Source organism: Acomys minous, assembly GCF_964271855.1.
Source record: "Acomys minous genome assembly, chromosome: 7".
Taxonomy (NCBI): Eukaryota; Metazoa; Chordata; class Mammalia; order Rodentia; family Muridae; genus Acomys; species Acomys minous.
Genome location: NC_140488.1, coordinates 50,811,788 through 50,836,972, shown reverse-complemented (window position 1 = coordinate 50,836,972; position 25,185 = coordinate 50,811,788). Strand labels below are relative to the sequence as shown.

Sequence of the window (25,185 nt, the reverse complement as noted above, 5' to 3'; positions counted from 1 at the left end):
AGCATAAATATATATCCTTGTCACCCTTTAATCTCATTTTTAATTATTATATAAGCAATTCTACACCTTACTAGTTTTACTTAGTAACAATATTATCACAGAACTTAAATCAAATGTCAGGAAAGTCTACTGAGCCAGGCATGATAGAGCACAACTTTAATCCCAGCACTCTGGGAGGTAGAAGAAGGCAGAACACTGTGGGGTTGAGGCCAGCCTGGTCTACATAGTGAGTTCCAGGACAGCCAGGGCTACATAGTGAAACTGTGTCTCAAAAAGACAGATGAAGAAGGAAAAAGAGGAAGAGAAGGTAGATGAGGAAGACGACGAAGAGAAGGAATTGGGGATGTGGCTTAGTAGCAGCAGAATACTCACTGGCTTGTGTGAAGGCATGGATTTGATGTCTAGCAACACTCATGAACATATACAGAGACATACACACAGGGAGCAACTAGAAGTGGGGATGGATTTCTTTTTTCAACTCACATACTTCACACGGGGCCCCTACCGGATATACAGATGAATTCTAAAACCGCAATACTAAAACATCAACCCAGTTAAAGACACGCGTAAGAGCTGAATCTTGTGTTAACCTGTAAATATCTAAAGTTTTACAAATGACCAAAACAGGAGCCTGAGAAGTAGCTCAGTTAGTAGAGTGCTAGCCCTAGTATGCACAAAGCCCTGAGCTCTTTACAAGTAGACTCAAGTGGTCCATTCCCATACTCCCAGCACTCAGGACATGAAGGCTGGAAACCACAAATTTAAGGTCATTCTGTAATATATAGTGAGTTTGAAGTCAGCTTGGAATATACAAAACTATCTCTAAAGAAAAATACAAATAAGATATATTTTTTTTAAAAAAGCACTCAAAAATTGGGGAAATCCAAGATGTATAAAGAACTCTTAAAACTCTAACAAACCAAATAACCCAATTAAAAACGGGGTAGAGCTAAACAGAATTCTCAACAGAGGAATCTTGAATCAGGGAAATGCAAATCAAAACGACTCTGAGATTCCATCTTACACACATCAGAATGGCTAAGATCAAAAACTCAAGTGACAGCATATGCTGGCAAGGATGTAAAGAAAGAGGAACACTCCTCCATTGCTGGTGGGAATGCAAACTAGTACAATGACTTTGGAAATCAATCTAGTGCTTCTCAGAAAACTGGGAATAAGGCTTCCTCAAGACCCAGATATTCCACTCCTTAGAATATACCCAGAAGATGCTCCAGCACACAACAAGAAAATGTGCTCAACCATGTTCATAGCAGCCTTATTCATAATAGCCAGATCATGGAAACAGCCTAAGTGTCCCTCAGTTGAAGAATGGACAAAGAAACTGAGGTACACTTACACAATGGAATACTACTCAGCTATTAAAAACAAGGAAATCCTGAAATTTGCAGGCAAATGGATGGAACTAGAAAAGATCAGCCTGAGTGAGGTAACCCAGACCCAGAAAGACATGCATGGTATATACTTATTTATACATGGATATTAGCCATAAATTACAAGATAACCATACTACAATCCACAGACCCAAAGAAGCTAAGTTACAAGGAAGGCCCAAGGGATGATGCTTGAATCTCACTCAGAAGGGGAAATAAAATAGGCATCTTAAGAAGATGGAGGGAGGGAACTGGGAGGGAAGGAGGGTGGGGAGGGAAGCGAAGGCTGGCGTCTGGTATGGGGAGAACAGGGAAGAAGGCTGGATGAGAGAACAGAATCAGTGGGGGCAGGCATCTCTAGGAAGCAGGAGGCTCCAGGGAGATTATGGTGATGACCTAGCTGAGACTCCTACCAGAGGGGTATATGGAGGGGGATATACTTCCTGTAGCCAGGCAGGACTTCCAGTGGAGGGAAAGGGACACCAACCCACATGCAAAACCTTCAAACTAGCCAACCAATGAGTGGTACAACTTGGGTCAAATACCATGAGAGGGAACCAACTCTTGACACTATTAATGATATTCTGCTGTAAGTACAAAAAGGAGCCTAGTATAACTATCCTCTGAGTGGCTTCACCCAACAGCTGATGGAAAAAGATGCGGAGACTCACAGCAAAACAATAGGCAGAGCTTCGGGAATGTTATGAAAGAAGGGGGAGAAAGGATTGAAAGAGCCAGAGAGGTCAAGGACACCACAAGGAACCTACAGAATTAACTAACCTTGCCCCATGGAGGCCCACAGAGACTGAACCACCAGCCAGAAAGCATCCATGGGGTGGTCCTAGGCTCCCCCCACCACATATGTAACAGATGTGCAGCTTGGTCCTCATGGGGGACCTCTAACAACTAAGGCTGTCTCTAACTCTGCTGCCTGCCTTTGGATCCCTTTCCCCTTACTGAGCTGCCTTCAATAGAAGACGATGTGCCCAGTCCTACTTGATATGCCAAGGCAGGTTGATAACCATGGGTGGCCTCCCTTCTCTGAGAAGACAGGGAGGTACATAGGGGTAGGGAGGGGAGGTGAGAGAGAGGGACTGAGAAGAGACAAAGGAAGGGAAATTCTGATCGGGATATAAAGTAAATAAATAAATTAATGAAAAATAAAATCAATTTAAAAAGAAACAAAGCACTCAAAAATCTTTAGCCATTGGAGAAATGCAAAGAAAAAGCACTACAAGATGCCACTTGCCGTGAACTCCATTATAAGAAAAAAGGCAGAAACAAAAGCTTATCATATACCTCACTGGAAACATACAAGTGGTCCAGGGATTGATTGCCAGCATCGTAAAAAATTGTTTAAAGCCAATAAGAAGACTTGGTGAAGATACAGAGACTTTAGAATGTCCTTCTACTACTGTTGGTACAATAGAGCAGCAGCTTAGAAAACCAACTGAAGTTCCTCAAAAGGTTAAACTCCCCCAGGTCTTTCTCAAAAAAATACATGAGCTGGGCAGTGGTGGCACACGCCTTTAATCCTAGCATTCTGGAGGCAGAGGCAGGCGGATCACTGTGAGTTCTAGGCCAGCCTGGTCTACAAAGTTAGTCGAGGGCAGCCAAGGCTACACAGAGAAACCCTGTCTTGCAAAACCAAAAAAAAAAAAAAAGAAAGAAAGAAAGAAAGAAAGACAGACTTGCACATGAATATCCGTTGCAACATTACTCATAAAAGCTACACAGAGAAATCCTGTCTCAAAAACAAAACAAACAAGCAAACAAAAAGGAAAAAGGACTGATAAGTGTTTAAACACAGATGAACATCACATACATTATGCTAAGTGAAAGAAAATGCAAAGAACCATGTAAGTAAATGGCACAATTCGATTTAATGAAATGCCAAGCAAATCTATAAGCAGAAAGTACATTACAGGTTGCCTTGGGTCAGACAGCAGGGGTGGAGCTGCGCAGTGATGCTAAAAGGTACAGTTTTGTTTTGAGAAGACAAAAATACTCTGGACTTAAGATTAAGATGGTGGTGATGGCTACATGAGTCTGAAAATGAGCCAGCCAAAACTCATTGAACTGTATACTTTTAAAAAAAGATTTATCTTGGTTTATGTGTGTGAGGTGTTTTCCCTGCATGTATGTCACAGAGGATAGAGACCACCAGGAGAATAAGGGTCTCTGAATCAGCTAAACAAGGCACATGTGAGCTCACAGAGGCTGAAAAAGCAAGCACAAGGCCTACACAAGGTCCTCCGCATATGTATTATAGCTATTAGCTTAGTATTTTTATAGAACTGATTATGAGAATGAGTGGATCTTTTACTTTTGCCTATTCTTGGGACTCTTTTCCTCCAGTTGAACTATTGTGTCCAATATTGATATTATGGTTTTTGCTTCATCCTAATATGTTTTGTTTTTGTCATGTATCATCTCTTGGAAGCCTGTTCTTTTCTTTCTTTCCTTTCCTTTTTCTTTTAGTTTTTTTTTCGAGACAGGGTTTCTCTGTGTAGCCCTGGCTGTCTTGGAACTCACTCTGTAGACCAGGCTGGCCTTGAACTCGGAGATCTACCTGCCTCTGCCTCCCTGGTGCTAAATTCTGGGATTACAGGCGTGCGCCACCATTGCCTAGCTAGCCTGTTCTTTTCTAATAAGAGACAGACTGGGAGTGCATCCAGAGGGAAGGGGAGGGGAGGAGAAACTGGGAGGAGTGGATAGAGAGGAAACCATAATCAGGATATATTGCATGGACTATTCTGATTTTTAGAAAAATAGTTTTGAGTTTTTGCTTTTTTAATGAGACTGGGTCTTGCTTATCCCACACTGGCTTCGATCTCACTTACTGCAAAGCAAGGATCATCTTGAACTTCGAATCCTCCTGCTCTACCACTCCTCCTCAGTTTTATGTGGTGCAGATTATCAAACCCGGGGCATATATGGTAGCCAGTTACTCTATCAACTGAGCTACATCCCCAGCTCATGGAAAAAGAATACAGAAAAAAAAAGGCAGGACTCACTCAATGAAGTTCCTCATGCTTTCTCCATGGGGCTTGCAGGAAACAAATACTAGAGTGTGGATGGCCCCGCAGTTTCGAATGGCTTGCACCACTTGGTAATCTGAAGGAGTGAACACATCTTTAGTAGATTTAACCAGCATAACAATCCCCGCTATTCCAAACCCTATGCCAAGAAGCACTAAGGATCGCTAAGGCATGGAGACACTGCTCCAGGGCTTCCTCATAGGGAGCCCCTTAGCCTGGTATGGGAATACAGACACAGAAACAGGTAGACGCCATGGGGAACACCCAAGCTGCCCTGTCTTCCTTACGCAGTCCAGCACGAGCAGGGTTCATCACTGCCAACAGTTAGCTTCTCATCTTTCTGTGACTTTAACAGTTCTGGCAAAATCTTCTCTGCTCTACCAGCATGAAATTCACAGTTGGTGACACTGTGGAAGAGAGGGCCATGTGACAAAACATGAGCCCAACAAGTGGGAAGCTTCAGCTTTATAGAACTGTATTACATAGCAACCAGGGTCCTACCATTCCCTTTCGCTCCATTGTACTTCTAAAGGGCAAAGGAAGAAACACTCTTGGGCTTGCTGCTAAAGTGACTCGACACACAGCACGAAAGAACACAACAAAAACCTTCTCTCTCACTCCAGTGCTCCTCCTGCTCCATCACAAGTGTCCATTTGGTACTTCAAGAACTGTCTGGAAATTGGGCGTGTTAGCACACATCTATAATCCCAGCACTTGAGAGGCAAAAGAAAGAGATAAGGCTTTCAAGGTCAGTCCTGGTTGCATTGAAATAATAACAGTAACAACAACAACAACAACAACAACAATAAAACAACTAAAGAAATTGTCTAGAAGCAGAATAAAGGAAAGAAGATAAGCCTGTGTAGACCAGGTATAGCCTCGAGCACACAGAGATCCACCTGTCTCTCCTTCTGCTTCCTGAGTGCTGGGATTAAAGTTGTTGACCCCAATGCCAGGCCGAAACTCTTAAGTTTAAAACCAACTGCATTAGGCTCTGATGCCTTCAGAGTCTAATTAACGCAGATTCTTCTATTATGTTCACGATGTTATCATTTCCCTTCCTACCAACTAGGCTTGTACGTACCTTGTGCTCTTCTCTGGACCAATAAGAGAAAACATTGTTAGGGCCTCTTCTAGAAAACATGAAGATCCATCTCCGGCTACTCTAGAACTCTGCCTCCCTGTAAGCTGGAGATACAATAGGTCTGCACTTTGTACAGAAGCAACTGCATTTCTGTCTGTTTGTTTTTTTTATAGTGCTGGTAATCGACCCCTGGGCTTCTACATGCTAAGCAAACAGTGTGCCACTCAGCTGTATTAATAGTCCCTCAACTCCAGCTCTTGATTTCTCTGCAGAATCTGATCTAGGTACCATTGAAGGCTGCAGTCCTCTGGGCATCCTTTACTGCCTGCTCCACCAGCTCGAGACCAAAAACCTGGGAGACACGCCAGGCAAGAGAAAGACCAATCACACCTGGAGAAGTCAGAAATAAGAGATTTTTTTGTGTTTTAAACCACTGGCTATATTTTTACCATCAACACTATCTCCCCCTCTTCCCCTACTGCCACCACTGAAAAGACCTTAAGTTCTGGGTAGATGGCATGTGAGAGCTAGACAGCACAGACTCTTCCTTGGGTGGCCACTTGCCTGTTCCACAGCAAATGTCCAGGAGGATGCTATCAGAGTTCACGCCACTCAGCTCCCCGATGGTCCAATACAGCATCTCTGCACCAGCAGTATTATTCATCTGGAAAAAAGCATCTGGAGAGATGCAGATCTTCAAGCCCAGAAGATCTTCAAAGATGTGGGGTTCCCCAAACAGGAGCTAGTAGGGGGACTGCTGATGGCTGCAACGGGTCATGGTTCTAGGAAAGAGTAAAGAAAGACAGCAGTTTAGAATGGCAGAGCATTACGCCCCTTACAGATTTGCTGGAAGGGGCAGCCCAAGCCTCTCAGCTGGGAGACACAGCTTTTCTTGCCATGGCCCTGAGACTTCTGTACAAACTGCATTCTTCACGGACGGGGGTACATGTACACACTCTCATTTTACATTCCTTTTGTTTTGATTTTGAGAAGCTAAAGGGCACCATGCCCCACTTCACTTTTGTATACTAGCCTGGGTTCCCGGATGTGACAGATGTATGAAAAGCAGGTCTAACTAGCTTGTGGGCCTCCGCTCTCAGCAGTTCACCATCAGCAGGGCAACCATAAACCCAGGCTCTACAAGCCTGCAACCTCCTCCTTCCTGTCTGGCTGCCCCAGGCTTACCTCTCCTGAAAATAGAGTGAGGTCAAGTCACAGAGTGATCCAGGGCCTTTAGTGAAAACATCCTTCAAGGTCACCATCTGAATATAGACCTCCTCCTGCCCAGAGTGGGAAGTCAAGAGTCAAGCAACGACTCATCTCTGACGAATTCTCTTGCTGTTAGCTACAGTAATCAGCCCCACAGTAGTCAGACAAAAAGACATAGTTCTCAGATCCTATCATAAATAACACTTAGCATAAAGCACTGTTCTGCAGGACAGCAGGACAAAAACAACAACAACAACAACAACAGGCTATTTTCACATCTCAGCAGAAGCACTGCTTGGCCTTTCAGCTTCTGACAAATCTCATACAATAGAACTGGCACTTTCTCTAGCACAAGCCTCTAATAGTTCTCCAAAGAAAAGTGTGAGTTATTCTTATAAACAAGGAGCTAAACTAAGCTTCTGTCCCATCACGCACAAAAAATAACCTTTCAGATCCCTTCGTATTTCTCTGCTTCTGCTATCCCAACCACCCACTCAAATATCACCACTGAAGATATGAGTCCTAGAAGAAATGAACTGGGAAACAGAAAAGAAAAAACATGCTGGGCCAGCAAGATGGCTGAGTACGTAAAGGAACTTGCGATCAAGCTGAATGACCTGAATTTAGCCCCCTGGATCCCATATGCTGGAAGGAGAGAACCGGCACACCATTTGTTCTCTGACATTCAATTAAATGTAAAAAAAAAAAAGAAAGAAAGAAAGAAATTAATGAACATGGCAACTCCTTTTTCTTCTGACTACAGAACATAATAGAATTCTAATATTGCTAATCACTACAGACTAGCTTAGCATACAAACACGGGGTTATAAGCCATGTCAAAGCTACAGAATTTAAAAGAGCAGCCTAGGAATCAAAGGACTCAGAGTCAAATCATCGCTTTGTAGTTAACTGGCCCTTTAACTTCCATGTGACTATGACTCCCTCCATCTGTTAAATCTATAAAATGAAGGGGGTAACTAACATTCCTCGTATGCACGCATACTTCATAAGGCAGTTGAGAGAGTCAGCTAAGTATGGGGGTATTTCCATACCAGTCTATCTGTGCTGGTTGGGGTTTTGCTGTTGTCTTATCAACAGGACACGTGCTGCAGTGATGTAGGCAAAAGGAGCCTCAGTTGAGGAATTGCCTCCATGAGACTGGCCTGTGGACACGGCTACTGGACATCTTCTCAACTGATGGCTGTTTGGAGAAAGCCTAGCCAGTAAGTAGCATGCCTCCATGCCCTCTACTTCAGCTATTGCCTCTGGGTTCCTGCCTTGAATTCTTTCTCTGGCATCCCTTCATGATTCACTGTGAACTATAAGGTGAAAGAAATGCTTTCTTCCCCAAGTTGCTTAGTCATGGTTTTTATCACAGCAACAGAGAGCAGACTAGAACACAGTCTGAAAGTGTTACACGCATTACAAATGTAAAGCATAATTTGGAAGACTGCTTTGTTCACCACTATGGGTGTGTGGAGTATTTCAATTATAAAAGTCGGACATGCAAATCTCTATGCAAATAGCTTCTAGATTCAGTAGCTTCTACTACTATAAGCAAAGTTCTTATGAAAATACTTGGGAGTCCAAGTATGGTAATTATGTGGGGTAACCTAGCCAGTCTTTGTGATTTATTTATGGAAGCAGTATGCTTACATTATATTATGTTCTTACCAACTCTTCGTCATCAAACCTGCTCTCTAACCTACACAAATATTCTATGAGCTGGATGTGGTGGCGCACACCTTTCATCCTAGCACTCAGGGAAGCAGAGGCAGGTGGATCTCTGTGAGTTCAAGGCCAGGCTGGTCTACAGAGTGAGTCCAGGACATCCAAGGCTACACAGAGAAACCTTGTTTCAAAAACCAAACAAAATTCTATGGATGTAGAGTTTCTGCCATCTGCTCTAAAACTTAAAAAAAAAAACAAAAACAAAAAAAAAACTGAGGAATAGTATAGAGGTACTATAGAAGTCACTTATTATCCTGCTAGACTTACCTGACTTAGTCCCTGAGGATGAAACGTGACAACAGCCATTGTGTGTCCTTGGCTATTAGTTTGAATTGTGCACTCACGCCGGTGTCCACCTTCATAAAACAGAAGATAGGGTTCCACTGAAGACTGTGGAAGGAACTCTCCACAGTACTAAAAAGAAACTGATATTATATATAGGCAAAGGGAACAAGTCCCACAACTCACTATTCACTCTGGGTCATTGTTCAAGGTTGTATTATGCTCCCCAAAATGTGTATGTTGAAACCTTTACTCTCAGATTCTCAGAACATGACTGTATGTGGAAACAGATCTTTAATGAGGTGAGTAAGGAAGCCAGGCATGATAGTCAACATACTTCAAGGATTCAAGAGCCTGTGGTCTTTAACATTACTCTAGGCTACCTAGTCAGACTCTCAAAATATACAAAATTAGCCAGGTGTGGTGGCACACTCCTGTAACCCCAGCACTCGGAAAAGCAGTGGCAGGAGGATCTTTGTGAGTTCAAGCCCAGCTTGGTCTACAAAGTGAGACCAGGACAGCCAAGGCTACACATGTCTTATAAACCCCCTGAAAAAGTACATAAAATTAAGAGATGATTAAATTGAAAGGAAGCGATTAAGCACAGTCAATCCAATCCGACCAGCATCTTTATAAAAAGAGGAGAGGTGGGGGTAGTTACAGCTCATCTGAGAGAGTGCTTGCCTGCCACACATCAAGTACTGCATTTCCCATCTCCAGCACTGCATAAGAACAGGGCATGCAGGGGGGTCTGATCAAACTGTTGCACTAACCAAGGACAACATATATAGTAAACATCGAACCCATACTCTGATCTACCCAATTGACAGGTCATTCTCCTCAGTTATGTGAAGAGTGAGGACTGACTCTGACATGAACTCTGGTGCCCCATATTTGTCCACCTCCCCTTGGTGGGGAGGCCTGATGGCACTCAGAGAAAGGATAAGCAGGCTACCAAGATGAGACTTGATAACCTATGACCATATAGTGGGGGAGGAGGTCCTAGGGGACCTAGGGGAGAGGAATATGGTGAAAGCAGGAGGGAGGGAAGAATGGGAGGATACAAGTGATGGGATAACAATTGAGTTGTAATCTGAATAAATTAATAAAATTAAAGTTAAAAAGCCAAAAAAAATGAAAAAGAAAAGAAAAAAAAAAGGAACAGGGCATGATGGCACATACCTGTAATACCTTGGAAGGTAGAAGCAGGAAGATCAAAAGTTCAAGGTCATCCTTGTCTACATAACAAGTTTGAAGCTAGCCTGGATTACATGGGACTCTGTCTAAAAGGATGAAGAGGAAAGAAGGGGGAAGAAAGAGGAGGATGAAGAAGAAGAAAAAGAAGAAGAGGAGGAGGAAGAAGAGAGGGAAGGCAAAGAAAGAAGAACCAGCAGAGGAGGAGGAGGAAGAGGAGGAGCAGGAGCAGGAGGAGCAGGAGGAGGAGCAGGAAGAGGAGGAGGCTACTATAGGAATGTTAGCACACAGAAAAACACCAGGGCTAAATATGAAGAGTAAAGACCATATAGGGCCGCAGAAAAAAGTTAGCCATAGGCCTGAGGAACAAACAAACCTGCTAGACCCTGATCTTAGACTTATAGGCTCCAAACAGGAAGGAACTAAACTGCTGTTTATATCTCTGGCCTGTGGTAATTTACTTAAGCAGCCCTAAGAAGAAAAGTGACATTAAAAAAAAAGCCATGCTCTTTGGCCAGCTGCGTAAACACGTATCTATAATCCTAGCACTCAGGAGGCTGAAACAGAAGGATCCTGAGTTGCAGGCTTGCCGAGGCTATGCAGCCAATCCTTGCCCTGTGACCTTATGGAGGTCATTACCATTCTTTATGTTCTGAACTCTAAGTTTCGTGAAGGTTTAGCATGATATCCTCAACCTGGCACATAACACATGCTCAATAATAGTTATGAAAGTAGATATGAATGAATAAATAAAAAACCTACTATGTAAGACCTCAGGTTATTCTGTATGAGATATTGAATATCAGAAACTTCCATTTCTGTGGGTTATTCCTGGCACCGCTTCCTAATGCCTCACTAAGCTACTGTGATTCATTCTTACTTGTGACTTCCTGGCGCAAGCTTGTCATTTCTCAAACATACAGTCTGATGCCAACTATATTACAGCTTAGTCCAGTCCTCCATTTCCTCCTGGAAAATACAAATTGAGTACAATTCTACTTTGATGCTATGATCTCAGTCTCTTAAAGTCAAAAACAGGGATGCAGCTCATTGGTAGAGGACTTGGTAATATGCACAAGGCCCTGGACTTGATCTATAAAATCATACCAAAAAAATCGTTAAAACAAAACTTTTCAAACAGAAGCCACTTGGTACTACAATAGGACACACTGTCTGATTTGTATGTCCTTTATTCTCCCATTACATAAAATCTAGGTCTACCATACTTTCAAACAAACCCCAGATTATTTAGGGAAGGGGAAGTTATACCAAAAAAAAAAATAGCTACCTGCAAAGATAAGATCAATGAAGGCTACACTTTTATCACTCCTCCTATCATTTCCTATTCAGAGGATATGTTTAAGTACAGTGAACATATTTTTCAAATCTTGGGATTGGTAGTTTTGATACAGGACCAGTTCAATGGTTATTTACTTTCTTGTTACAAAGGGATGCTTTTTGGAATCAAGATTCAAATGTCAGAGGTCTTGGAAAGACAATGGTTGAAAAATTAAGCCTAATCTGAAAATAATGTATACAGAAATACAAACTACAACTGCATCACTGTATGACCATTGTAAACTGAAGAGTGACTCCTGGTTTTGCATGAGAACTCTTGAGTACTAAGACTTGACACATCTTCTCATTAAAATAGAACAATATTTGATCTAGAAATCCTACTCAGATGAAACAAAGAAGAAAGAAAATGTATTGTTACTTAAGCCCTTTTTTCTAACAATTCTCTCTCCTTTTTTTCTCTCCTAAAATATCATTTTCTGCCTCAGTGCTAGATCATTCCCATTAACAGACAAGCATTCTTTCACTCTCACTTACAAAAAAAAAAATATCAAGCAGGGGCTGGAGGGATGGATCAGCAGTCAAGAGCATTGGCTGCTCTCCCACAGGATCTTGGTTTGGTTCCAGCACCAAGGTGTCAGCTTACAGCCATCTGTAACTCTACTTGCAGGTGATCCAATCCTGTTTCCTGGCCTCTGTGGGCATCAGGCATGCACCGGGTACGCATACATGCATGCAGGCAAAACACGCAATAAAATAAACAAACATGTTTTTAATGTGTTTAAAAGAAAGAGTTCTGCAATCCCAGAACTTGTAAGATGGGAGATGGGAAATAGGACCACAGAGAAGTCAGGATAATCCTCAGTTGTATAGTGAGCTTGATGTCAGCTTGGGCTACATGACACCCTGTCCACATTCCCTATTAGCTAATACTCTGCTTCTTTTTTTCACACTGTAGCCAAACTCACAATTCTTCTATTTAACCACTTAAATAAGGTTCCCATCACTCCACCTAAACTGTTTACATGAAAGTCACCAACTACCTAGTCCAGAAGTCTAAGGGTCCCTCTTCAGCAACTGAACACAGTGTGTCTTCTCATGGTTTGGCTCCCAGAATATCACTATCCTACTTCACAAACTGTTCCCTTTCAGTCCCATTTACCAGCTCCTCCTCTTTTCCTAGACTGCTGGTTCAACAAAATCCTACTCTACTGGAAGCATATAAAAGAACAACATATACAATGATTTATAGTGGATAATACTTGATGATGATAATATATGACTGCTAACTGCATTATATATTTCTTATATTTTTATTATTTCATGGTATATTACTCATACATTTAACACTCATTCTAAAGCATAACACTGAATTACACTGGCGGCAGCCTCATAGATCCAGTGTTTACAGCACCTCGTGATTGTGTCATTTTCTCATGCATTTGAATGTTCTTGTGTTCTTTTGTTTACTCTGCCTCTATAAACAACAGGCTGAACTCATACCATAGAGCCTACGTGTTTAGTAGGCTACACCACAGAAGTTTGTATAAGTACACTCATGGTGTTCACATAACAATGAAGTCACCTAAGGCTGTATGTCTCACAAAATAACTCTGTTGACTCAGTCAGATTAATAGTCTCTGAACAATAAATGCCAGGTATAGTGGTGTATGTCTTTATCCTTGCACTTGGGAAACAGAGGCAGGTGGATGTCTGTGAATTCCAGGCCAGCCTGGTCAAGAAAGAGAGTTGGTTCCAGGACAGCCAGACCTGTTATACAGAGAAACCCTGCCTTGAAAAACAAAACAACAACAAAAAAATCTCTAAACAGGAAATTGTTGGAGGTTGCTCTGATGCTATGTATTTTGATGCTAATTACTGGCTTGCAGATCTAGTTGCTGCCCTGAACCTTGCCACCCTGCTTGGCTGAATAAAAGGCCCACACCTGGGCAAGGCAGAAGGAAGGGGCAGAGTGAAGTTGTTCAGGCTTTGAGCAGAGAAAAGCTTGGGAAGGAGAGGCAGATGGGACAGAGGAGGAAAAGGGGGAAGAATCGCCATGGAATAAGATGCTCCACCACACAACAAGGGCATATGCTCAACTGTGTTCATAGCACCCTTATTTGTAATAGCCAGAACCTGTAAACAACCTAGATGTCCCTCAGTCGAAGAATGGATAAAGAAACTGTAGTACATTTACACAATGGAGTACTATTCAAAACAAGGAAATCCTGAAATTTGCAGGCAAATGGATAGAACTAGAAATTATCATGATCGTTCTGAGTGAGTTAACCCAGACCCCAAAAAGACACACATGGTATATACTCAACTTATATGTGGATTCTAGCTCAACATGGCTGTCCTCTGAGAGTCTTCACTTAGCGGGGGATTGGGACAGATGCTGGGACTCAATGACTGGACTCCAGGTGAGAGTGGTATGGAAGAATGGTGAAATAAAAGGACACAAAGGGCCCTGGAACCATACAAGAAGACCATCAAGGCTGGTGGATCTGGACCCAGGGGGAATGCACAAACTGCTGTACCAACTAAGGGCGATGCACGCAGTAAACGTACACCCCCTATTCAGATCTAGCCAATGGACAGTACATTCTCCATGTCTGTGTGGAGAGCAGAGACTGACTCTGACATGAACTCTGGTGCCCCCTATTTGACCAATTCCCATTGGTGGGGAGGCCTAGTGGCACTCAGAGGAAGTGTAAGCAGGCTATCCAGATGAGACCTGATAGACTATGACCATATGGTGGGGGATGAAGTCCCCTTCTGTCACAGGTCTTGGGGAGGGGAATAGGGTGAAAGAGGGAGGGAGGAACAAGAAGATACAATTGAGGGATAAAAATCAGGATGTAATCTGAATAAATTATTTAAAAAATAAAAATTTAAAAATGGAAGAAAAAAAAAAGAGAAAGAGCCATGTGGACCCAGAAGAGGAACTCTGAAGTCTCACATGAAATAAATGGCCCAAATGAACAACCTTAATAAGTACTATGGGATTGTGGATGGGAAGTAAATCAAATAGAAATTACTGGAAGCAGATGGCATGGGATGGAGGCTGGGATATAAATGAAGATAGCTTATGGGGTAATATCTATCTTGCCTCAGGTGAAACTAGGCTATTCTAAAATACATCAGGTGTCTGTGCCTTTATTGAGTATAAAAGTGGGTTAGATAATACCACCATAGTAATTATAAGCCTAATAATAAGCATTTATTAGGCCATACCTTAAACTAATGACAACAAGAAATGGAACAGTTACTGATTGAGGAGAAAGCAAGAAAACATGAGAAAATCTTTGCTAGCTGTGCGTCTAAGCATAGCTTAATATCCAGACTACATAAGGAACTCAAATATTAAACACTCAAAGAACAAACAAACACACAATACGGGGTGAAATTTTCTGGACAGTTCTCCAAAAGCATGACTAAAAAATATACATAGAAAGTAAATGTGAGCCCCAAACCCCATATTTATAATGTTCAGTATCCTTATTTTCCACAGAAATGCAAATGAAAAGTATGAGACTCCCCCTCCCCCACCAGCACAATTAGCAGCAAGAAGCAAGCAACAAATGCTGGCAGGGATGGGAAGGCATAGACATGTCAGTGGGAGTATGAATTAGGATTGCCACTAGGAATTTCAGTATGGGTCTTCAAAAGCCTAAAAATAAAACTACCATTATTGACTCAGCTGTACCATTGCACAAGGTTGATGCCCAAAGAAACCCAGACCAGCATAATACAGAGATGTCTGCACATCTATGTTTATTGTTGCATTAAAAATAGCCAAAATGGGAAACCAGCCTATATGTCCATCAGGAGATGAATAGACAAAAAAAAAAAAAAAAGATGGACTATAATACCCAATGGAGCTTTATACAGCTGTAAAGAAGAAGGAAATAATATCATTTGGAAGAAAGTGGATGAGAGTTTATCGTATTAAGCAAAAGAAGGCAGACTCAGAAAGGCAAATACCGTGTTTTCTCTCATACGTAAATATCTCAAATTTTTTAAATGCATGGAAGTAAAAGGGAGTCATTTCGAGGGATAGGGGAATCAGAGGGAGAGAGGAGGAGGTGGTGGCACATAATCTTGGCACTTAAAAAACAGGATCAGGGAGACAGAAAGGACAAGACTAGCCTAGGCTAATAAAGACCCTGTCTCAAAACTAAAGTGTGCAAGTGATCCTGTTAAAAAGCAATCAGATGATGGCACCCCCTACCCATCACAACTTCTTCTACCAGCTTCCCATTTCACCCACAATAAAAGGTAAGGAACCTACAATGACCTCACACTACAGGATCTGGCCCCGGGTAACTTTTACCTTATTTGCCTACTTGACACTCACTTGAGTCTATGTTTACTTTCTCCAGAAAGCTAACCATATCCCAAATGCTGTTAGCTGGCCTCTGGGGGTACCTGGCGCGCGTGTGCGCGCGTGCATGCGTGTACACATGTACACACACACACACACACACACACACACGTACACACACACACGCAAAGCACTCATACACAGAAGAAGAAAAATAAACCAAACCACACCCCTCTCCCAAAAAAAAAGATGAGCTGATAAGATGATTATGGTGGCACAAATCTTGGCACTTAAAGGACAGAATCAGGGAGATAGATAGTTCAAGGCTAGCCTAGGCTACATAACAAGAGCCTGTCTCAAAACTAAAGGACATAGCATCGCAAGGGGAGCCTGAAAGAGACACAAGCTTTATCACCCACACAAGTCTAGGAAAGGCTCCTGCTTTTCTAGTATAAAGTACTAAAAAGGGATACAGACTGTACTCTAATATCTGCCCAGCCTATTGCTCCTTTACAATATACACAATAAATTATTCTTCCTAAAGAACAAGATACTGCAGAAGGCAGAAATATGGTAAAGTATATAGCTAAAATCAGTGTTTGATTAAAAACCTGAACACCGAACTGGAAAATAAGTGGTAAAGGGATACATACCTCTAATCCCATCAGCTGAGAGACACCTACCACCATGCACATGCAGGCCACATTAACTGGACTCAGTGGGCTATAAAAATGAGCTAATACAGCTAAGGAGATGGGTCAGAGGTTAGCAGCACTGGTTGCTCTTATAGAGTACCTAAGTTTGGTTGCCATCTCCCATGTGATAGCTTACAACAATTCTTAAGTCCAGTTCTAGGAAAGACAATGCCCTCTTCTGACCTCTGTGGATACCAGGTAAACATGTAGTAATACACATACATTCAGATGAAACACTCATGCAAAAAAATACAGTAAGTAAATCCAATTTTTAACAAATTGGAAATAAATACATTAAATGGGGACATGACAGACACTGAAGAAATCCAGAGACTCATAAGGACATAGTTTAAAGATCTGTACTCCACACAAAAATTGGAAAAGCTAAATGAAATGGATAATTTGTTTGTTTGTTTTGTTTTTCGAGACAGGGTCTCTTTGTGTTAGCCTTGGCTGTCCTGGACTTGCTTTGTAGACCAGGCTGGCCTCGAACTCACAAAGATCCGCCTGCCTCTGCCTCCCCAAGTGCTGGGATTAAAGGTGTATGGCACCACACCCAACTGAAATGGATAATTTTTTGATACGTACCATTTACCAAAGGTAAATCAAGATCAGACAAGCAATTTAAACAGACCCATAACCCCCAGTGAAACAGATGCAGTAAATAAAAATCTCCCAGGCAAAAACATCTCAGGACCAGATGGTTTTAGTGAAGCATTCTAACAGACTGTTTTGTTTTGTTTTAATTTTAGATGTATTTATTATGTATACAGTGTTCTGCCTGCATGTACGCCTGCACACCAGAAGAGGGCATCAGATCCCATTATAGATGGTTGTGAGCCACTATATGGTTGCTGGGAATTGAACTCAGGAACTCTGGAAGAGCAGACAGTGCTCTTAACCACTGAGCCATCTCTCCAGCCCCCCCTCTCACAGGCTTTCAAAGAAAGCTAACACCAATATTCCTCGAATTATTCCAGAAAATAGAAATAGAAAGAACACTGCCCAGTTTGTTTTATGAGTCTATAGTTACCCCGATAGCCAAAACACAAAAAGATCCAACAAAGAAAATTATAGACCCGTTTCCCTTATAAAAATAGATGCAAATATATATATATATATATAAATACTTACAAACTGAATCCAAGAACACATCAAAAAGATCATCCACCAAGATCAAGTAGACTTTATTGCAGAGATGCAGGGATGGTTCAACAAACATATATTGATAAATGTAATCCACCATATAAACAAACTGAAAGATGAAAACCACATGATCACCTCATAAGATACAGAAAGATATTTGACAAAATCTAGTGCCCCTTCATGATACAGTCCTGGAGATATCAGAGATACAAGGAACATGCCTCAACAAAATAAAGGCAGTTTATGGCAAGCTGTTAGCCAACACCAATTAAGTGGAGAGACACTCAAAGCAATCCTGCTAAAACCAGGAACAAGGCAGGGCTGTTCATTCTCTCCATATCTATTCAACACAGTACTTAAAGTTCTATATAGAGCAATAAGACAACTGAAGGAGATCAGGGGGATATAAATTGGAAAGGAAGAAGTCAAAGTGTCTTTATTTGCATATGATATGACAGTGATTCCTAAAAATTCCACTAAGAAACAACTACTGCTGATAAAGACTTTTAGTAAAGTAGCTGGATATAAAATTATCTCACAAAGATTAGTAACCCTCCTGTATGCAAATGACAGAGTGAGAAAGAAATCAGGAAAACAACATCCTTCACAATAGCCTCAAATAATATATAATATCTTGGTCTAACCAAGCAAACAAATGCTTGTATGATAAAATATTTAAGACATTAAGGAAACAGAAGAAGATATGAGAAAATGGAAAGATCCTCTACACTCATGGACTGGTAGAATGAATATAGTGAAAATGGCCATCCCACCAAATCAATCTACAGATTCAATGCAATCTCCATCAAAATTACAACACAACTCTTCACAGATCTTGAAAGGAAAATTTTCAAGAAGATAGCTAAAACAATCCTGAATAATAAAATAACTGCTATAGATACCACCACCCCAGATTTTGTTGTTTTTAATTCAATTAATTTATTCAGATTACAACTCAATTGTAATCCCATCACGTGTACCCTCCCATTCCTCCCTCCCTCCCACTTTCCCCTATTCCCCTCCCCTAGGTCTATGACTGAGGGGGACCTCCTCCCCCACTTTATGGTCATAGACTATCAAGTCTCATCTTGGTAGCCTGCTTATTCTTTCTCTGAGTTCCACCAGGCCTCCCCACCAAGGGGTGGTGGCCAAATATGGAACACCAGAGTTCCATCCCCGATTTTGAATTGTTCTAGAGTTTTAGTAATAAAAATCACATGGTATTAGATAAAAACAGACCCACTGATCAATGGAATTGAACTAAAGACCCAGACATAAACCCACACACCTATGGATTCCTGATATTTGATAAAGAAAACCTAAAATACATAAAGGAAAAATTATGGCATCTTCAACAAATAGTGCTGGTCGAACTAGATGGCTACATCCAAATAGACCCATACTTATTGCCCTATACAAAGCTCAACTCCAAACAGATCAAAAACTTCAACATAAAATCAGACACAGTGAGCCTTATAGAAGAAAAAGTAGAGAATAGCCTTGAATTCATTGGCACAGGAAAAGACTTTCTAAACACTGTTAGCACAGGCTCTAAGAACAATTAATAAATGGGACCTCATGAAACTGAAAAGCTTCTGCACAGCAATGGACAGAGCTGCAGCCTACATAATGGGAAAATATTTTTAACAGTAACACATCCTATAGAGGGATAATATCTAAAATATATAACAAATTCAAAAACTAAATATCAAGAAAACAAATAACTTAATTTAAAAATGGTATACAGATCTAAACAGAATTGTGAAAAGAGGAAATTCAAATGGCTGAGAAACACTTAAAAATGTTCATGTTCAGCATCCTTAGTCAGGAAATGCAATTCAAAAATACTTTGGGATTTCAAGTTACATCTATCAGTATGGTTAAGATGATAAAACAAATGACAGCTCACTCTAACAAGATGAGTAAGGGGACCATTCATCCATTGCTGGTATGAATGCAAACCTGTAGAGACACTATGGAAATCAGTGTGGGTTCCTCAGGAAGCTGGAAATTAATCTATATCAAGATCCATCTATACCACTCCTGGGCACATACCCAAAGGATGCCTCATCCTATCACAGAGACACTTGCCCAACCATGTTCATTGCCACTCTATTTATAATAACCAGAAACTGGAAACAACCTGGGTATCTCTCCAGAGAGTGGAAAAAGAAAATGTGGTTCATTTACACAATGGAGTATTTCTTGGGTTAAAAATAATATCATGAAGTTCACAGGTAAATAAATGGAACTAGAAAAAAGTCACCCCGAGTGAAGTAACCCAGATATGGTATGTATATACTTATGTAGATATTAGCTGTTAAGTCAATGATAACCAAGCTACAATCTGCAGAAGCACGGATGTTAGGTATAAGATTAAAAGACTAAGCCAGGTGTGGTGGTGCACACCTTGAATCTCAGCAGCTGGGAGGCAGAGGTAGGCAGATCACTGTGGGTTTGAGGACAATCTGGTCTACAAGGCGAGTCCAGGGCAGCCAAAGCTACACAGAGAAACACTGTCTCGGAAAACCAAAAAAAAAAAAAAAAAAGAATAAAGGACTGGGGCTGGAAAGATGGGTTAAGAGCACAGTCTGTTCTTCAATTCCCAGCAACCACATGGTGGCTCACAACCATCTATAATGTGATCTAATGCCCTCTTCTGGTGTGCAGGGGTACATGCAGGCAGAGCACTGTATAAATAAGAAAAGAAAGAAAGAAAATCTTTTTTAAAAAGGGTAAGGACTGGGCTAGGGGAGACAGATATCCCTAGGAAAGGGAAATAAATAGTTATGTTACGGATGGATGCCCCCCCATCCCCGCAGTAAAAGGAAACCTAATACAGTAGAAGCATCCTAAAATACAAACATATGAAGGTGATCTAAATGAAACCATTAAATAATGGGAGAAACAGAGCCTAACCTAGCCATCTCTTGTCACCACATGAAGCTTCCAGTACCTGGACTGGGTTACAGCCAAAGGAGTCCCATGGGAACTGCCAATAACCCAGACTGTTGCCAAGACTATTTAAGTTCTTCTCCACAAACTGACAGCAGTGCCCCATTGCTGAGAACACCCACAAACACAACTCACTAAACACAGAGAAGTCAAACTGGTGCCTTCATAGAGCCTTTAACCCTATGTTCTAGCATCTTTGGTTACAAGAAAGGAGATATGTAAACACCAATCCAGCTACAAACCATTTGGTCCACAATGGTGTCTACCCTGCAAGATATACTAGTGCAATAATGGCATAAAACTTGGAATAGGTCAGGCAGTGGTAATATATGCCTTTAATTCTAGCACTGGAGTGGCAGAGGCAGGTGGAACTCTGAGTTCCAGCCCAGCCTGGTCTACAGAGTTAGTTCTAGGAGAGCCAAGGCTACACAGCGGAAACCCTGTCTCAAAAAACAAACAAACAAACAAAACAAAACAAAAAACCATCACCAACAACAACAACAACAAAAAACTTCTGAGAGTTACCAACCAATATCTAATTTGACTTAAGGCCCACTCAGGGAGATGGAACCCATACCTGACACTGCCTGGGTAACCAAGAACCCAAGACTGAATAGCCCAGGGATAAGAGTGAAACCAAATCCTGCTGGTTTAAAACAAGGAGGGAAACCCTCAGTAATAAAATGACCCCTATACTCATAGATCAGTGCCTTGCTGAGCCATCATCAGAGAAGCTTCCTCCGGCAGCAGATGGGAACACAGACACGCACAACCAAACATTATGCAGAGTGTGAGAGCCCTTGAAACACTCAGTCCCTCCCTCCCCTTAGGGCTCAGGGAATCCTGTGGAAGTGAAGGCAGAAAGAATGTAAGAGCCAGAGGGGATGAAGGACCCAAGAAAACAAAGTCCTCTTAATCAACATGATTGGAGTTACAGGGCCTGCAAGAGTCTGCACCAGGTGGGGCCCTAAAGCTGAAAGGAGAAATGGACACATGGCCCCATCCCTAACTCAGAATCAAATTCCAATTGATCCAGGCAGTGGCATCTGGCCACTTCTAATTCCTTTCATGCCAGCACTCCAGAGGTAGAGGCCTCAAACTCTGTCAGTGTGAGACCAGCATGAATTACAGTTCCAGAACACCCAAGGCTAAACACAGGAACCCTGTCTCAAAAAACCAACAACAACAACTTGTGGGAGTAACCAACCAATATCCAATTTGACTTAAGGCCTACTCTGAGAGATGGGATCCATACCGGGCACTGCTTGGGTAACCCACGTTTAATCCCAGTACTTGAGTGGCAGAGGCAGGTGGATCTCTTAAGTGTGAGGCCAGCCTGGTCTACAGAGTGAGTTCCAGGATGGCCAGGACTATACGGAGAGACCCTGTCTCAAAAAGACAAAATGGAACAAAACAAAAACAATACCTAACTGATAACCACTTGCAAATGAAAATGTAGTTTCCTCCAAAGGTGTTTCTCTGGGGAAACAAACTACTCTTGAGGGTAGACCCCATGCCCAGGAGTAGATGGCCAAGAGAACATGATCTCAATGGCATCTTTGGAGGTTTCTTGTCTCACAGTGTTATGCAATGGCCTTTCTTTTTTTAAATTTTGTGTGTGTGTGTGTGTGTGTGTATGTGTGTGTGTGTGTGTGTGTGTGTGTGTGTATTTTTTTTCTGGTTTTTCGAGACAAGGTTTCTCTGTGTAGCCTTGGCTGTCCTGGACTCACTTTGTACACCAGGCTGGCCTCAAACTCACAGCAATTCCCCTGCCTCTGCCTCCTGAGTCCTGGGATTAAAGACATGTGCCACCACGCCCAGCCTAAATTGTATATCATTATTTTAATTTTATTTTGTTTATATATTTTCTGGTTTCTTTTTACCCTATTTCCAGTTTAGTGATTTTTATGGGATTCCTGAGTTTGAGGCAAGTGGGTCTCTGTCTGTTTCTTGTAACTTCTCCTAGGCTCTTTTCTTTCTCTTTGTTTGCTTTGTCCAATTCCAATGTGTTAGTGTTTGCTTTATCTTATTATATTTTATTATGAAAAAGAAAAAAAGTAAGAAATATTGCTTGACTTACAACAAATGTATATTAGTTTTCATGCTTGTGAAGTTTTTGTGAATGGAATACTACTAAGAGTAAAGCTGGTTCTGGATTTTCTTTAGTTTGGTGTTCAAGGACTCAGTTCATATTGTGGTGGGCAGTGACAACTCAGTCTCCTTGGACAATAAACACGTCAATTCATCTTTCTGGTTATAAGCACCTAAGCTTTCACATTTAGTAATATTAATGAATGTGTTTTGTGAACATAGTAGACATATTTTGTGTTTTAAATATGTAACTCTCTTAAGTACCCACACAGGATTGGAGCTGCCTAATAAATAATAGAGTATGCAGCTGCTCTAAGTTAATACTAGTTAATGGTTTTCAAATTGATTATGTTATTTTATACTTTGCAAAAATAAATAGATAGATTCAGCATCTTCAGTGGACTGAAACATAATCAATGTGGTGAGAATCCATGAGTTCTCAGTCTGGAGAGATGGCTCATTGGTTAAGAGTATATACTCCCCTTGCACAAGAACTGAGTTCAGTTCCTATCACCCACATCAAGTGGCTCTCAACTACTGGTAACTCAGGTTCTAAGAGATTGAGCACCCTCTTCTGAACTCTATGGGCACTGCACATATAGTGTGGACATACATGTATACAGGCATATACACATGCACAGTAATTTTTAAAAATAAACCTTTTTTAAAAAATACATGAGCTCATAATGATATCAAAATGAACAAACTGATCACCATTTGAGGAATGTGAAAGAATCAATTAGTTCCTTTGCTTTTTCTATACAAGTAGGATAGATAACTATACAGTGGATAAGGAAAAGTTATATGTACCAAAAATTACGACTAGGGATGTAGCTTAGGGGTAAATGTGGTTGTCTACCACAGACAAGGCTCAATACCATCAAAAAGAAAAAAAAGAAGAGGAAGAAGAATCATTCTAAGCAATAAATGAAGAAATGATGACTTGCAGTCATTCCCACATTACAACTGTTCATGGAATGATACAGATAGGCAATGATCAAATGCCAAAACCACTCAATGAAATACTGATGGCAGCTGAGAACATACATGCTTGGGAACCTGAGAAAAGAGGATCATGACTCTGACTCAACACAAACAAATCTAATGGGAAACTGTTTTGTGAGTGCATAAAAGTGACAACATATGGATCCACATTTTGATTTTATGCTATTTATCAGATTTATATAATAGTTTTCATATCACTGAAAAAAAACTTATCGTATGTGCATGGCAAAATCTGGGAATGGCAAGAAGGCTCAGCAGGTAAAAGCACTTGCCTAATAATTTTGATGGCCTGAGTTCTATCCCTAGAGCCAGCATAAAAAATAGATGCGGTGGTTCCAGTATGTAATTCCAGCCCAAGCACTCTGGTGGCAAGATTGAAGTAAAGAGAAGGGAGTCAGCCAGAAGTTTGCACAGGAAGCTGCACAGTGACAAAAAAGGAAAAAAAAAGATCCTGAAAAAAAAAACCAATGAAAGGACACAACTCCCTCCTAAAAGATTATCCTCTGATGCCCACACTCACTCTGTGACATGCATGCACCCCATCACTCCCCAACACACACACACACACACACACACACACACACACACACTTCAAAATATAAATAAATAGCATTTTTTAAAAATCAAAATCTTTTCTAGTTCCATCTGTTTACCTGAAAATTTCATGGTTTCTTTGTTCTTAATAGGTGAGTAGTATTCCATTGTGTGAATGTACCACAGTTTGTTTATCCATTGTTCGATTGAGAGACATCTGGTTGTTTCCAGTTTCTAGCTGTGATGAAGCTGCTATGAACATAGTTGCGCAAGGTCCTTGTGGTATGGTGGAGCATCTTTTGGGTATATGCTCAGGAGAGGTATAGCTGGATCTTGAGGTAGCACTATTCCTAATTTTCTGAGAAAGTGCCAAATTGATTTCCAAAGTGGTTGCACAAATTTGCACTCCCACCAGCAATGGAGGAGTATTCCCTTTTCTCCACATCCTTGCCAGCATGTGCTGTCACTTGAGTTTTCATCCTAGTAATTCTGCTATCTTACACATGTGTAACATGGAATCTCAGAGTCGTTTTGATTTACATTTCTCTGATAACTAATGAAGTTAATTATTTCTCTAAGTGCTTCTTGGCCATTCGAGATTCCTGTTGAGAATTCTCTGTTTAGCTTTGTACTCATCCCCATTTTTTAATTGGATTATTTGGTTTGTTGGTGCTTAATTTCTCAAGTTATTTATATATTTTGGGTATTAGCCCTTTTGGATGGAACTGGAAAAGATCATCCTGAGTGAGGTAACGCAGACCCAGGAAGACACACATGGTATGTACTCCTTTATAAATGGATATTAGCCATAAATTACAGGATAATCATATTACAATTCACAAAGGAGGGCCCAAGGGGGGATGCTTAAATATCACTCAGAATGGGAAATATAACAGCAGAAGTGGTTGAAGAAAGGGAACAGGATAGGAGACGGAGTGCTGAGGGAAATAAGGGTAGGGGCAGGATGTGGGGAGAGTGGGGGTGGGAGGACGGAAGGCATGAAGAAAGAAGAGGGAAAAAAGAACCTGATACACACTGATAGAGAAGGAGCCAATGCCTTCCCGTGGCCTCGGCAAGCATGGACGCACCTGCACACCCATGGGTCCATACACACTATATACACACAGAATTAAAACATCAAGGTTTTTTTTAATCTGAAAAGGTCAAGCATAACGGCCCCCACCTATAATCCCAGCCCTCAGAA

At 41.2% G+C, this 25,185-nt stretch overlaps 1 protein-coding gene across 1 annotated transcript in view; it reads right to left on the bottom strand.

Moving 5' to 3' along the window:
• TRMT2B (tRNA methyltransferase 2 homolog B) overlaps positions 1-25,185 on the bottom strand; it is a 50,636-nt gene that overhangs the window by 6,502 nt on the left and 18,949 nt on the right. Inside the window, 10 exon segments of the mRNA XM_084788598.1 lie at positions 4,409-4,508; positions 4,720-4,756; positions 4,758-4,834; positions 4,837-4,839; positions 5,805-5,906; positions 6,081-6,258; positions 6,262-6,298; positions 6,702-6,796; positions 8,724-8,812; positions 17,385-17,505. Of these exon segments, the coding sequence (XP_084644724.1) occupies positions 4,409-4,508; positions 4,720-4,756; positions 4,758-4,834; positions 4,837-4,839; positions 5,805-5,906; positions 6,081-6,258; positions 6,262-6,298; positions 6,702-6,796; positions 8,724-8,812; positions 17,385-17,505 (839 nt within the window).